General features: G+C 36.2%; 1 protein-coding gene across 9 annotated transcripts in view; it reads right to left on the bottom strand.

Moving 5' to 3' along the window:
* The window catches only part of Cadps (calcium-dependent secretion activator 1), a 404,419-nt gene that overhangs the window by 85,644 nt on the left and 301,561 nt on the right, over window positions 1-17,214 (bottom strand). For 7 of the 9 annotated variants that reach the window (XM_070282298.1, XM_070282296.1, XM_043213400.2 and 4 more), the window contains 3 exons: window positions 12,506-12,662; window positions 4,617-4,758; window positions 4,159-4,326 (listed from right to left, as the gene is read on the bottom strand). In XM_070282298.1, the coding sequence (XP_070138399.1) occupies window positions 4,159-4,326; window positions 4,617-4,758; window positions 12,506-12,662 (467 nt within the window). The remainder of the gene's footprint in view (window positions 1-4,158; window positions 4,327-4,616; window positions 4,759-12,505; window positions 12,663-17,214) is intronic. The other 2 variants (XM_043213405.2, XM_043213402.2) reach the window with 1 other exon arrangement.

The following is a 17,214-nucleotide window of genomic DNA, read 5'->3' on the forward strand; positions in this document are numbered from 1 at the left end:
GGAGAAACAAAACTAAATAGACACTGCTGATAAACCCGACGCCGCTCATCCGTCTTTAAAGTCTTTTAGACTTTTCTCTTGTAAGGGTACGACTTAACGTCGGACAAAACAAAATTTTGAAAATAAATTTAAGTTATTTCAACCAATATTAAGTCGATAAAATAATTCGATAGCAGCTCCACTGTTATCCAAGTAAGAGCTGTTAAGCGCGAACTTTGAACTTTTTGGCACTTCGATCGCCTCTCAAATGAAGTAGGGCAACCTCTTTCACTGTCATTTTAAGATGCGCCGGATATAAATGTTCTTTTGCATTTCAAGATCTGAAGAGAAAAGACGCAAATAAAAAGAGTGCACTTCAAAGTAAAACCCGGGAAAATAATACTCCCCAAAGTAAGGTGACAACGCAGGGAAGTGGATGGGATGGGTAAAAAAGTATAATAATGTCACTACCCTTACAAGATATTGAATCTGAAAGCTTGAATTATCCTTATCCCAAATTATGAAACCTTAAAGTAATAATTAAATTTTAAATAATACTTTAAAATCGAAGGAAAAAATAACATAAATTAAAACAAAATTTTTATTGAAAATAGATTCTATAATACAAATATTTAATAAGAAAGATTTTGCGGACCTTTTCTGAATTTTTAAGTACTGAAGACATCCTACCCACGGAAAGAAATAATAAACTACATCGATCTATTGTCGCACTCACTAAAGGGTCACATAGAAAACCAGTTTCAGGCTCTTAGTTTTTGTTTTTTTGCGAAAAAATTCCGTTTATATATTGCGTTATATATAAGTGTGGTTACTTAATATGCATGTAGCTGGGTCAGCTATTGCTGCTATTTGGCTGTCGATAGATAATAATATTATAATTATTATAATTATAGTACATTATTAATTGTATTATATAATTATATTATATTATTATAACAGATAATATTACATGACGCTTGATAAGGTATTGAAGATTTATGTAAGTTCTACGAGCGAGATGCCAAAATACATGTAAAATACTTGGGATTTCATATTTAAAAAGACCGCATGCATATTTTAAGAGACCGTATAAAAAAATTCCAAAATACATTTTATATATTCTAAAGCAAATATATTCTTGGATCACTATATATCGGGTTCCCTTCCTGAGTCGATATAAGCATATACATTTGTCTGTCTGTTTGTGTGTTTCTACGCAAACTAGTCCCTCAGTTTTAAATCTATCGACTTCGAACGCACACATCCATTTCTTCTTTGGGCTCGTAAGTATGTAAGAATGGACCGGGATCATCCGACTGTATTCTATAGCTTCTTTATAACTAAGCGATCGTTATAAGAGATTGTATCGTAATCGTATAGACAGGTCATATTGTCTGTCTATTGCAGTTTTTAGATCTAAACAGTTGAGATTGGACGTTCCTACAGATTCTATTTTTGTCCAATTATCCGATTAAACCAGTTTTGTAAGGATCGACTATCAATATATTTGCGATATTTGCGATCAGGGCCGTAGCTAGAGCCTCGGAGGCCCTGGGGCAACAAGTAAATTTGGGGCCCCCTATACGGAAGTCTTTTGCCCCGGCGGGGCCCCTTCCCTTCGGGGGCCCTGGGGCACCGCCCCACCTGCCCCATGCTAGCAACGGCCCTGTTTGCGATATATATCTAATAAAGTGGTCGGCACCCCAATACATTGATATGATTTTACCGCATTAGTGTTAGTAACGAATAGCAGAAAGTAGGCTGTGAGCATGACGTTTCACACATGTATACTGTGTGTGTGTGGCAGAGCTCGGGCAGAGAAATTTCCTATGCCCCGAGATAGGGCCGTGCCGACCTCTGATCTAATCTTAACTGCATATAAACTTCGGCTCCGCCCAAAGTTAGCTTTCCTTTCCTTTTATACCCTTACAGAAGGTATTATATATTTTTTTGATCAGGATCACCTCCTGGGTTGATATAAACATGTCCGTCTGTCCATCTAAAACTTTCTAAAACTTTCTGAAACAGTCTGAAACTATCGACCGACTTATAACTGATTGATCGGAAATGGTACAAATTGGTGTTTTTAGAGTTAGAGAGTTCAGATTTTGCATGATTTTTGGCAAAATAATACAAAAATAATAGTACCCACCAAATTCATTAGGATCCGTTAGCTGCTAACTATAAAACGATCGATAACTATAAAACTATATAACTGAACGATCGGAAATGGGTTTTGTTATTTGTTAAAAATTCCAACTTTGGTTTTTTTTTTCAAGATAGAAGTTTGGGACTTTTTTTATACCCTTGCAGAGGGGATTATAATTTTGGTCAAAAGTGTGCAACGCAGTGAAAGAGACATCTCTGACCCTATAAAGTATATATATTCTTGATCAGGATCACCTCCTGAGTTGATATGAGCATGTCCGTCTGTCCGTCTGTCTGTCCGTCTGTCTGTCCGTCCGTCTTTCTGTTTCTACGCGAATTAATCTCTCAGTTTTAAAGCTATCGACTTGAAACTTTGCACACACCCTTATTTCCTTTGCACGCAGTATATAAGTCGGAACCGGGATCGGCCGACTATATCCTATAGCTGCCATATAAATGATTGATCCGAAATGGTATAACTTTGGTGTTTTTAGATTTAGAGAGCTCAAATTTTATATGAGCGCTATTTTTATAATAATACGCAAATAATAATAATTAAAAAAAAATATTTATAATAATATAATAATTATAATAAATAATTTTAATCATAATAATAGGCAAAATAATACGACATGCCAAATTTCATAACGATCGGCCGACTATACCTTATAGCTGCCATATAACTGAACGATCGGAAATGGTTTTTGGTAGATATACCAACTTTGGTATTTTTGAAGATAGAAGTTTGAGACTTTTTTTAGATTTTGTATTGTAATAAATTGGATTATATATTCATATTCCCATAAGGATCGGCCAACTATATCCGATGTTTACGATATATATCCGGTTTTAACTGCAAGGGTATATAAACATCGACTTCGCCCGAAGTTAGCTTTCCTTTCTTGTTTAGATTTTATATTGTAATGAATTGGTTGTATTATAATATTCTTCTAATGATCGGCCAACTATATCCGAATTTTTCCGATATATATTTGGTTTTAACAGCAAGGGTATATCAACTTTGGCTCCGCCCGAAGTAAGCTTTCCTTCCTTGTTTAATAGAAATCTTCATAACCTAACAGAATACAGAATTATTGGTCGGGCATATTATAGAAAAATAAAAAAGTGGAAACAAATTCTGAATTTTTTAGGTAGGCTTCGTTTACTTTGGAAGTGAAAGCCTTTTTTTTGACAAATCGTAAAATTAAAGTTCTTTATTTCTCACCTTCATATTTCCCTTAACTTTACAAAATATAGTAGCTGCTCTCGTCTAAGTGAATTGAAAAGTAACGACTTTTTCTACCTTAATCGAACTTTTACTTGAAATATAAAAAAAAGTTGATTACGCATTAAAATATTGACATTTAAAGGGCATCATTCTTCTGCCCATTAAGCTTGTATTTATTTTAAAAAACATTTTCCCGAAAACACCTTAATTTTGAGTCTTGAAAAAGTAGCCTGGTAATTCGATTTTTGTTTTGCTCTTGTGTGTTCAATTTTACAGGTTGGTAAAATTGTTGGGGTAATAAAACCCTAACGATAAAGAAATGTGATGTCTTTTTTGAATTTAAGTAAAATGCTGTATATGAGAGTCAAGTTAGGCGGTAACATAGGTTGAAAGGGGGAATCAAAGGTGTATGAATGTAACAATTCTGTTAGAAGTTTTTTCGAAATTATAAAAGGTGTAAAACTTGGTTGCATTCCCGGTGAATCAGTGTTTCACGTCGTGAAAGTCAAAACAAGAGCCTGCAAGTATATTTTGTAAAAATAACTAACGAATGAATAAAATTAGAATCTAATCTAAATAGATTGTGTGAAATGTCCTTTATTTTAAAATTATTAATTTTCTAGTAATTTATAATTCGGCTATATTATATATGCTTTGGCGAAAATTGGTAAGTTGTGAGATGCAAATGCAGAAGAATGCAAATTGCAGATTTTTTGGCTATGCATGGAATTGGCGGAACATAAAAGGCAAAACCAAATGCAACGACATTCGATAAATCTTATTGTACATATAATTTTAAAAACCTCATATCATCGTTGGCCACTGTCGAAACTGATTGCCTTGGTAATCTCGGAACATAAAAATTGACTTGATCTTTCTTGCTGCTGAGTAGCGTTGATGGGTTGAGAGCCGCTGTGTTAAGGGCTTGTGCAGCATTGTTTAATGCTGCTGGATTCAGAGCAGCGTTAATCCTAAATTTTTATGGAAAAAAACATATTTGTAACACAATGACTGCGTAAATGCAGAAAATAAATCATTTTGATAAAAGAGAATGAGCGCTTTTAATAAAAAAAAATTTAGTATATGTTTATCGACAATACCAATTGCCTTTCTAACAAATTTTTTCCTATGCAACCTTTTTTTTTTGTTTTATATAATTTTGGAAATTCTTATCCAATCATTAAAACATCGTTTAACAATGAGCTCATTTTTTTAAGGCTTAAAAATAAATTTGTATAAAAATATATATATATGTATTTACCCTTTGCTCTCCCAGCGTTCTTTTTCAAATCCTTTATGAATCGATTGAGCTATTGAAGATTCCATGAGATCGACATACCGTACAACCAAAGGTGCAAAAGTATCCCGAAGGTGTTGATGAAAACGTCCATTACGCAAATTATCTAAAATAAAAAATTCAAATTATGGTAATTTATAACAATTATTTGTTCCTAACTTTACCTTATTGTTATTCCAACTTTCTACCCTATGATAATCTTCATATATACCCTTACATTTGAACGTTACTGTATTTTTTCTATTGTATTTAGTTTTAAAGAACGAACAAAGTCGTAAGATCTATAAAATTTCCAAAACAGACAAGTTTTTCTTTTAAACTTTTTAGTTGCAAATAATTCTCAGAATCCCCTTTTTCCCATATGGCATTTAATAAAAAATGATTTGGGCCATATATGGAAATGATAGTCTAAGGAGTTGAAGACCGTTTGACGAGGTAAAGCGGCTCAACGCTTGATGCGGAGCGATCGAAATACACTGCGAGAGAACGAGACGTCATGACGGCAGGGCGATGCGATAGAGACATTAAAAGCGATCACAAGAGGACGGAGAGAGATAACAGCGGTAACCAAAAGGCGGGGAAACCCAGTGACATCACGGGTATTTCTGGGGTCAAATAAATTATTGCCGGCCAGATTTTCGGGCGGATGCTTGGCAAGATAAAATTAAATGAAACAACTGGCAGGTAAATGACAGTTAATGTTTTTATACCCTTGCATTTTAATTGTGTTTAAAAGTGTAAAACGCTAAAAAATTTAAAATTGTGACATTTTATGGATTTTCTTTTTGACCTTTTTTAATACCATATCGATTTTTAATGGCTTTAAGGGGACCCCCCCCATTCTCGATTTTAAATTTTGACGATTTTCAATGGGCTGGCAAATGAACATAAATTATTTTTTAGGGTTGTAACTGTGCTTACATATATTAAGACACAAAAAAGAAGAAAATCATTTCACAGAATTTTTTTTGTTTTGTTTTTGTTGTTGTTTTTTGTGATCAAAGAAAAGCCCTTCTTTTCGGCGGCGCATGTGATTTCCGCTCACTGGAACATCGGAATCCAAAAATTCCAACGGGATTAGAAAGAGTACATGTTTGGCTCTCGTATGAACTAGGATTATTACCTTCGCTCAAAAATTAACAAAATGGCGGACCTTTGAAATTTTTTTTTGAAAATTTCCATTATTTTCAGCCATAAATCGAGTTGAAAAGTAAAGAAGATCTTCACCGATTTGATTTATCCTAGTTCATACGAGAGCTATATATGTATAGAATAACTTGTTAAAATTTGGAACCGATTGGATTAATAGTTTTTGAGTAACCTCATGCGCCAGTCGTAAAAACACTGTTTCGAGAAAAACGCGTTTAAAGTTTTGAGACGGCTCTCGCCGTCGCCTGAGGCTTCCACCATAAATCGGCTATATCTTCAAGAGTTTTTGAAATTTTTACTTGAAATTTTCAGGGAACATTCTTGAATAGTTACAAGTTCGAATTAAATTAAAAAAAAAATATCGATTTTTTAAAACCGAGAATGGGGGGGGTCCCCTTAAAATGAACTAAGTTTTTTTGAAGACGTAACTCAACAGAGTAAACAAATTATGCTTCCCCTTTCACGATGGTGTTAAAGCTCACCATCCAAACCTAACTGCAAATTATTTTTTTTTACCCATTTGGGTTGACAATAATCAAGCTTTTTTGATTAATTTTTATAAAATTGTAATATTTTACTTTGTAAGATTTCGATAAAAATGTCTAAATACAAGGTAGAGATTAGTTTATTATAACCTTCAAGAGGGTATTATAATTTTGTCCAAAAATGTGCAACGCAATGAAGGAGACATCTCCGACCCTATAAAGTATATATATTCTTGATCAGGATTACCTCCGGAGTTGATATGAGCATGTCCGTCTGTCTGTTTCTACGCGAACTAGTCTCTCAATTTTAAAGCTATCGTCTTGAAACTTTGCACACACCCTTCTTTCCTTTGCACGCAGTGTATAACGGTATAATGGTATAACTTTGGTGCTTTTAGAGTAAGAGAGAAAGGAAAGGAAAGCTAACTTTGGACGGAGCCGATGTTGATATACCCATGAAGTTAAAACCGGATATATATCGCAAAAATCGGATATAGTTGGCCGATCCGTATGAGAATATCATAATATAATAATTCATTACTAAACAAAATCTAAAAAAAAGTCCCAAACTTCTATCTTCAAAAACAACAAAGTGTTCTTACCAAATACCATTTCCGATCTTTCAGTAATATGGCAGCTATAAGATATAGTCAGCCGATCCATACAAAATTTGGCATGTTGTATTATTTTGCCAAAAATAGCAATCTTACAAAATCTGAACATTCTAACTATTAAAACACCAAAGTAATAGCATTCCCGATCAATCAGTTTTAAGCCGATTATATTGTCGTATTATTATGCCAAAAATAGCTCTCTAGAATCTGTACAAAGTTCCAAGTTTACATCTTTAAAAATACGAAAGTTGTGACATTTCCGATTGTTCAGTTATATGGCAGCTATAGGATTTAGTCGGCAGATCCTTATAAAATGTGGCATTTCGTATTATTTTGCCAAAATATCTTTTTTGTAAAATTTAAACTCTCTTACTCTAAAAACCCCAAAGTTCTACCATTTCCTATCAATCAGTTATATGACAGCTATATGATAAATTACAAAAAAGGGTAATACCCTTAGGGTATAAAAATAATACGCCTACTTTTCCAAAAGAAGACTATGGCTTTATAATACATTAAACAAAACGAATTGAAATATCTTGCTTCGTTTCTAAGACATTAATATTGGTCAGAATAAGTGGTAAAATTTACCCTAGTTTTATGGATTTTCATCAATAGTTCGACATTAAAAAGTTTACCAAAAACCAATCATTCCCAAAAACAAATTTTCACACCTTTGTACTGGAATTGGTATATATACATTTGTCTATATGACCTCTAAAATTCAGCTGCTTTTGCTTAAAATTATTTTTAAGATATAAATAAACTGAACAAATACTGGCGCTACAGAAATTCAAATTTTGTTGGGGCTTAAGGAGGTTGGCAAAAATTTAAAACAAACATGAACTTTGTGGTTCTGATAGTTTCTGAGACCCACGCGTTCATACGGACAGACGGACACGACTATATTGACTTGGCTGTTGATGCTGATAAAAAAAATATATACTTTATTGTGTCGGAGATAATTCCTTCTCTATGTTACATATATTCACAAATATACAATATACTCCACGAGTACCGGGTATAAAAATTATAATACAAAATACATGGTCTGTGACCCCAAAACAAGAATAAAAAAAAGGAAGGAATGCTTATTTTGTTCGTCGGAGCCCCGATTCCAACTTTGGCGTCCTTCGACTCAACGGGCCTTTCTTTAAAGAGTTTTAGCTCCGCAATGTCTAAGTCGGGCCGCCCTCTCCATTATCGAGAGCTTTAGCTTCGCGATGACTTAAGGAGACTTTAATCCCAGTACAACTCCTCACGGCATAGCTTCTGGAGAAAGATCTTTGCCTTTGTAATAACAGCCTATGGGACAAAGCCTAATGGGTCATACAGCTGGGCGAATGAAGACAGAACGATACGCCTAGTGGGCTTTGAGCTTGACTCAGTTGCAGTGACTCAGATCCCAAGCTTGACCCAGAGTGTTTTTGAAATTGCTGCCATCATTGAACCTAAAGAAAGACTCCCGTTCTTCCTCAGCCACCTTATACGTCAGCATAGTTTGAGCACCACTTTCTTAACTATGCTTCCACCACTTCCTTAACTTAACAATTTGCTAATAGCTTTATCTATAGAGTCCACTCCGGAAAGTAGATCATCCACATAAAAGTCGCGAGGCAGAAGTTTGTCACCTTTTCAGAACATTAATTGCTCATCCTCTGCCAACTGATCCAAGGTCCGAACTGATAAAAATGAGGCAGGCTTCGTTCCATAGCTGACATTATCCAGCTTAAAAACCTGCAACTCATCCTGGGTGGAATCTTCGTTCCATAGCTGACAGTATCCAGCTTAAAAACCTGCAACTCATCCTGGGTGGAATCCTGCCAAAGAATGCAATACAGATAGCTGTCCTCAAGAAAAACCCTGACGCAACGATATATTTTGCAAATATCTCCAATGTTGCAACATGTTGCACGAAATGCGCACCGCAATGTAATTCCTCTATCGTCCGCTTTGAAATAAGCTCGCAGAAGTCTTCGATTACCAAAAACGACGGAGCAGACAATCTTACCGATCATCCAGCATGGTTGTGCTCTTCGGACATCCTTGTGGGCAGTGGAAACGAGGAACTTTCTCTAGATATGTTAACCGCCCCATACAAAACCCATTCAAGTCGGGTTTTCTGCAGTTCCGGCAGGCCAGCTGAGAGCTGGATTTTCCCAACACTCTGAGCAGTTTATGAAATGGCTGGCTCCGAAAAGAAGATTAAAGTGCTGGGGACGGAAAAGCTCTGGATCATCTAAAGAAAGATTGCCCGGAATTCTAATAGGAGACATCCAAACTGAAACTAGGCTGGAGGTCCATGATATTGGAAGCGATGGCAGCGTTAACCAGAGTAGAGTATTCAGGAAAAGCGATATCACCGATCTTGACGACCGACGACCTTGAGCAACTTGTGCATTAGCAGTCGACGGCGAAGAGGCTATAGGTCAGGCAGAGGGAGGCGAATTAGTAACAATAAAAGATAATCTACTGTTATTTGAGCCGCCCGTGGCGTATGCGGCCATGGCCACGTCCGCAGCCTTCAGCGTCCTGCATCGCTGCTCCGGCCATTGACTCCCAAGTAGGGATGGCGTCTAAACTTGAGAAATTTTGACTCTCCTCCCACTTAGCCTGGGAAGCTGGGTCCAACCTTTGAAGAAGCACCTGGAGAATGATGCAGCTGGCGATCTGATTTGACGTACCCAAATTCTTCAAAGTTCTCATATGGGCATTAAATTTATCATCGAAAAGCTGCTTTTGATCCCCTTTTAACAGACTAAGGCCCAGCATCTCGTTTACATGAGCCTGAAATATTAAGCGACGGTTATTCAATAGTTTTTCCAACAAATACAACGCATCATGATTCTTTTCGGAAACTTCCAAGAAACGTACTGCTTCAAAAGCGGACTTCCAAAGGTAAGATCACCACTTTTGCAGCTTTTCCACCTTAATTAAACGACGATTGGAGAGAAAATTCTTGTACTCTACGAGTACCGGGTATAAAAAGAAAAGAAAGCTAATTTCCTTTTGAGTTTGAGCTATTCCTTTTGAATTGCCAAGACTTACCAATTCGTTAGCCGGAAAGTTTCCCAGTTTAGGGAAACGAAATAGAGACGGAGATTCATTCGCAGGTACAACAAAGTCGGGAGTGACAAGGACGAGCCCACATACACAAAGCTCAAGAGGGTACAATGCATACCGCGATATCGATAACATTGCAAGGCTAAGAGATGGGCAAGACGACCGAATCCGCTGAGGTTATAACTAAATATATCGTTTATATAATTTATGAAAATAGATAGACAGAGTCAAAAAATTTATAACGTGATGAAAATATACAATTTCCGCTGCTCACATAAGACAAAACAATAGGGTAGCAGTTAAAATCGGAATATCGGTAAATATCAAATGTAGTTGGCCGATTAGTATAATAGTTAAACTTCAATTTTAAACAAATTTATTAAAATAAAATATTTAAAAAAAGGACCAAGCTTCTACTTAAAAAACGCGAAAGTTTGGTAATTTCCAATCCTTCATTTATATGACAGCTAAAGGATGTAGTCGGCCGATCCTGAGTTTTTTTTATCGCTCATCAATTTTGATTTTAACACAAGCCACACTTTCCTCCATCAATAACTACAACTGACCAAATAATATAATAAATTTAAAAAAATTGAAATTAAAAGCATTCCAAAAAATATAAATTATTTTATAAAAAGCCCTATATTTTGATTTTGCCAAAAATTTATAACAAAAAAATTGTATGATGTCACGATCACAGAACCTCTTTTTGGTTCGCGCCTTGTCTACTTTATACCTCCAAAGCAGACCTATTTCAAATCGGCCATTGATACGCCTCGTATTCTTCTCCAGCTGCTGTGTAGCCAACTGGTCATCATTGGATAGGTTTATGCTATTCTTCTCCGGTCCAGGGCTGCCGCCCGCCCACATCTCAGCGATCGGTTCTTCTGTTGTGCCTGCCTTGGTGAGACTTGACCGAGTGAACGTCCCGAAGATCATACAGCATCGTTTGGCCAATGACGGAGATCCTTAAGTCTAGTCTGACCGAGGTCTCCTCATATCAGTGCATGTCGGCAGTCCACTAGCAATGACAATGGGGCATCGATCAAGGTTAAAGATGACCCGTCGTCGATGAAGGCATACGTTTTGACTTGCCTACCAAAGTCATTGGCAATACCCTGAATAGCATTTGCACACACTCTTGCAGCTGTGCATGGAACCTGTCTTGGACGTCATCCGTGTTGCCGCGATGCAACAGGGGGTGATGGCGTTCTAGGCGGCCATCTAGGCGGCAAGGATTGGGGACGCCGCATCTTTCCACCTTGTGCCGCTGGAAACATCTCCAGTTCAAGCCACACCGTCGAGTATCATTCATTCATCATTCCGTCAGCGATCGCGGGTCGTCATTTCCAAGAATGCTAGAAAAATTCTGCAGAGTTCCTCAGGGCAGGGCGCAAAGTTTTGTATGTACCGTGCCCTTCTCTCCGTTCTTGACGACGAGCTTGGAACTATCACATGGCTCGCTCCTACTGCCATCTGCGGTAGCCACGAACTAAGCTCTGCCAAAGTACACACTGTTAGAGAGGCTTTGGCAATTCCCCAAAACGTAAGCACCGTCGATGGCAGCTTCCTCACTAGCTCCTGCGTGAGCGCTTTCATCGTAGCGCAAACATTTTGCACCTCCACCGAGAAGTCAACCAGCATTTCAAGCGTATTCTCCGTCACTTGGGGAAATTATTTAATCCTTGTCACCCACAAGCCAATAATAATTTCGAGTCGCCCAAAGCATTATCAGCGTGGCGATTATCTGCGGGACACATTCCGCATGCAGCATTTGACTATTAACTGCGTTCTTGGCTGGACATTGCAACGCATGCCGAAGCCGCATCAGATTCTCGGCATCCGTAAATCCGCATAGCTCCGTCGTCTGTTCATACGTTGCCATGAACAAGGGCCAGTACTCCAACCTTCCGGAAAACTTCACCAACTCAGCCACCCTAGTCTTCCTCGCTGTCAATTGTTCAATTGCGGTGTAACCCCCATCGTAACTTCGATGGATGTCCCTCCTTTCCTTCGTCCCTCACCCCCTTTATCCAAAAACAAATTTTCCAATTTCCAATTTGCAATATTCCTGGTAAGGAGGATTGCAGCCAAGGCAATCGAGGGGACCAGATGGGCGGGCGGAAGGAATACTGCCTGATGTTTTTCGAAACTTTATTGCGGTTCAAAATCTCTAAACGCGTAATTTTTAAACGATTTTATAGCTTTGGGAATAGGGAATGCCCCTGGAATAGGGCTATGCAGACCTCTGCTGTAAAGCGTTGAGCCGTCCTCGCATTCTTTGCTCTCGTCTCTTCTTATTTTGGATCATTTGCAACTAATAGCTTACATTAGCATAGATATAACATAAACATAAATAAAAAAATACCGGACTTATACTTGGACAGGAATTTTGGAACATTATTTTGCAGTTACGGAAAACGCTCGATAACTTAACATTTGCCTTAGCTTCTTCTAACTGTTTCATCTATGATTCATCTTTCTCCAAAGGAGTCCCTATTTATTTCCTATATTAAAAATATTCAATATTAAAAAAACTTACCATCAGCCCTTAGATAATCATTTAAAATTTGAAATAATGGAAATGAGTCCCACGTATCAGGAGCCTGATCAGATAAAACTCGATCCATATCAACAGCGAAAAGGGACCAAAAAATTTCCGCGTGTTCAACTAGCAAGTCGCTGAACCAAGCAAATGCCTAAATAAGGTCAAAAATCTTTCGTTATTAAAATTATATTAGATAAAACAAAAGACTTAAAGATATTTCGTGAATTAATACTCATAGAAATTAAAGGTAATGCAACTAAGGTAATATTTGGTACATTTTAACAGGAATGAATACGTTCAGTATAATATTATATATACATAAATATAGGTCTATTGACTATTGACTTTGATAAAAACCTTAAAAGATTAGAATTAAACCATTTTAAATATATGTTTGTTATAAAATAAATTGCAAAAACCAAATTGAATTAAAGAATTTTACAGAAATTATAGCGGTAGCATGCCACCGTGGTTAATACCTTCACAAATTTAAACAAAAACGATTCTAAACTTTATTCATCAGTGCAGTGGACATTAATATAAAAAGACTTCGGATTTATTTAAAATAAAATAAAGAAAATGTATGGTCAAAATCAATACTATTTTTAAATAATTTATATAAATTTAAATAAATAATTTAAAAACTTGATAAACTTATTTGAAATAAGTGTCCAGACCGTTCGGAATAAGCGAATATTTATATTATTGTTATATATTTTTAGGGAAAATGTTTTTCATTTTCATTCAATTAAATTTTTATTTAACCCCTTGTTTGCAGTCCATACGCTGAATGGGGAGAGCAACTTAAGCTCATTTGTCAACCGAAAATTAATCTGTCGTGTACTGTCGCCCACGAAAATAAAATTCGTGTACTCTCTGTGTAAAAAACCGAATTAGGCTTGGGCCCAAGGGGCATGGCGGCTCAGCTTTTACAGTATATATGGGAAATTTTATTTACTGTAGTATTTGACAATGTTTCTAGCGTATTTCTACACTAGAATACACCCTTAAAAAGAACTTTCCTTTATTTTTTTTTTAAACACACATTCTAAGAGACATTACGATGCGGAATAAATTTAAAAAACATTTTTTACGAAACCCCTTTATATACCCGTTACTCGTAAAGTACATGAGTATAACACGAAACCGAACTGTTTATATAGGTAATTTAAATCCAAACAGACCGGCTTTTATATACCAACTCTTATACAAAAGTTATTAAATTTTTAAATGCGTGGATCTCGAAGACTATAAATGATAGAACTAGCCGATTTGGAACTTGAACTCGTATGGGCAGATCCGTGTAGTGGGTGTAGATAGTTTGGAACTAAAAAATTTCCGAAAAATATTAATGAATTTGCGCTACAACGAGATTTATTTTTTTTGGGCGGGAGTGGGCGTATCGTTTTAATATTTAATGCAATGATTGTGGGTTTTCTTAGCGGGTATAGACGGTATCACCTTAAATTGTTTACTATCATAATGCATTCGGTTTCTCAGTCTTTTATTTAACGCAATTCTCAGACTAGACCACTTTCCAAGTCAATGGGAATGTGCAGAGATCATTATGATCCTAAAGCCTAACAAAATAGAAACGGAATTGACATCGTCCAAAATTCTCGAAAGTGTTTGAAAAAATACTCTTGAAGAGAATGTTCCTAATTTTGGACGAACATTCCATCATTCCTGAATACCAATTCGGATTCAGGAGAGGCCGCAGGACCCCTGAGCAATGTCACAAGATCATTAATTACATAGTTTCGGCATTTTAAAACAAAAAATACTGCTCTGCTTCATTTGTTGATGTTCAACAAGCGTTTGATAGAGTTTGGCACAATGGTTTATTATATAAAATAAAGATATATCTACCTGCTCCGTATAACTTGTTAATAAAAGTTTAGGTTTTATGGTAATTATTTAACCATATCTGACTGAACGATGTTTTTACGTGCAGCAGAAAAGCGATACTTGAACACCAATTCTCATTAACGCAGGCGTACCACAAGGAAGCGTATTGAGACGGCCGACATGCCAGTCACAAAGAACTGCACTGTTGCAACATATGCGGATAGTACAGCCGTTTTGAAGCTTCCGAATTCCTGCAGAGTGAGCTAAGCCTAATTGATAACTGGTTTCTTCGATAGAAAAAAAAATTAACTCCATAAAATCCGTCCAAATACCTTTTTTATTAAGGTTCTCCTTAATAAAAACTGTCCAAATGTCCAACACTTAACGGCTCACCAATTCCACAAAATACATGTGTCAAATATGTGGGCTTGCAGACTAACATGGAAAAACCACATTAGACCAAATTTCAGCAACTGAGACTTATAACACTTAAAATGTCCTGGTTGATAAGTCGGAAAGCAGAAATCACCTTGGAAAACAAAATTCGACTCTACAAATCTATACTGAAGCCTGTCTGGACCTATTTTCTACATCTCTGGGGATCTGCTAGCAATTCACAAATTGAGATACTTCAGCGTTACCAATCAAAAACTTTGCGACAAATTGTCAATGCTCCTTATTAAGTATCTAATGCAAATATGCACAAAGATCTTAATATCCCAACAATAAAAAAAGAAACTAATAAAATTAGTATGAAATACATCGATAGACTCCATAAACACGAAAATAATTTAGCCTTAAATCTAGAAGACAATAGTTTAACAACAAGAAAGCTGAAAATATATCACATACTCGATCTCCCCGATAGATATGTAAATACAACCAACTGAAAAGATGTTATATATAAAAGCTGGATTCATTGGAAAACTGCTATTTCTGTTAACTTAATATTACTCATAAAATGTACTTATTGTTGCTAAAGACATATTGTAAATAAAAGAAGATTTAAAAAAAAATATATATATACATATATAATAGAACATATAAATATAAATAACTAGCGACCCCGGCAAACGTTGTTTTGGCCTTTTTTGTTTTCTATAAGGGCTAGCTGTTTTTTCTTCATTTATTTTGGTTAATAAATGTTTTTCAGTATTTCAAGTACATCCAGTATTTTCACGTACAACAAAATTCCCCTCGCCAATATCTAACAGTTGTTTAGAGAAAGGATGGATCCTGAAGCATTTGATCGCGCATATTCTTGGTCAGTTCTTTTTCAACATTACGCCACAGTTGCGATGATTTTAAGCAAGCATTGAATTCAACAGCGTACGTTAACCGTGAACACCTGAAAGGAGTAACAAAGGGCCGTAAAATAGTTTATCATTGTTCCTTATATCCCTAAATGACCAATCCAATTCCCCAAGCGAATTTTTACGTCCTATAGTGCATTCATCCAAAATATGGGCACTATGCCCATAGACGATTGTTTTTATGTTACACACTGCATCTGGATTATATTGAATGTTCAATGACAGCTTAAGTGCTGAATGAGCTGTTATGCCTCCATCAAATAAGGTTGCTGCAACGCCAGAAGATGCAATGGCCAATGCGTTGCCATTTTTTTTAATCGTAACTCGGCAGGAAGAAGCGAAATAAGGAATGTTCACTTTGGAACTTTCACTTTGAATGTTCACAATAATCACTTTGGAATAAGCAGAATTTTCAACATCAGGCTCTTACTGGAATGCTAGTCGAAGAAATTGCCCAGATGTGAATCCTCGATAAACTTGTTGCCGTTGTTAGTTAATTCTTCTTCTGACTATTAATCTGTGCGCTTCTCTTCTTTGAAAAGTGGTCTTTGTTGATTATGTTCATCTCGTGCATCTTTCGATTGTGATTCACGTAACTGCGCCATGCTTACACGCGCCTTTTCATTACCTTTATAAATTTGTTCTCCTGATCTCGTATTCTTCTACCTGGTCGAAATAAATATTGGGACACTTTATTTTTTTTAAATAAAATTGTAAATGATTTTTCATTTTTTTTTTGTTTTTTTTTTATTTGTAAGTATAGAGAATAAATGCATTGAAAACAGATAAAACTTTTTTATTTTACTGATCCTTTCCACGAAAATTGGTATTGTTATGTTAGCTCCCTTAGAAATAATTATTGGGACACTGTAAAGAAAATAATTTTTAAAAAATTTATAATTGTAGAAAAAAAAATGTATATTCTTACCTAATAGTGGGTATTGCCTCCGTGCTTTGAAATTACTTCAGCCAAGCGTTTAGACATTAAATTAGCCAAATCATGCAATGTTTTTCTTCGATTTTGGCCTATTCTTCAACAAAATCCTTCTTGAGCTGTGCCAAATTTTCAAACTGTCGTCCATTGCTGTATACTATATTTGAGAGTATACCCCACACATTCTAAATCGGGTTTAGGTCGGGACTACAAGCTGGCCACCCCAAAAGTTAAATTTTTTAATCCTCAAAAAACTGCTTTGACACTTTGGATACGTGGATGGCGGCGTTATCCTGTTGAAAAATTAACTTTTTCTCAAAATAAGTTTCGCCAAACGGTATCAAAACGTCGTCCATTAGTCTTATGACCACCATTTTTCCTTTCAACTTGAATGGCCCTGATGGAAAAATTATGTCCTAGAGAGATATCCGCCGTGAACGCAAGTCCTGCTATACTCGCAATATCGGAGGTGGGTCACTGATGGTATGGGCCGCATTTGGATTCGCCGGAAGATCCTCTATATGTTTTTTATTAACACGAATGAATTCTCAGATGGTCATAAGACTAATGGACGACGTTTTGATACCGTTTGGCGAAACTTATTTTGA

Source organism: Drosophila bipectinata, chromosome 4 (genome assembly GCF_030179905.1).
Source record: "Drosophila bipectinata strain 14024-0381.07 chromosome 4, DbipHiC1v2, whole genome shotgun sequence".
In the NCBI taxonomy this organism is placed as follows: domain Eukaryota; kingdom Metazoa; phylum Arthropoda; class Insecta; order Diptera; family Drosophilidae; genus Drosophila; species Drosophila bipectinata.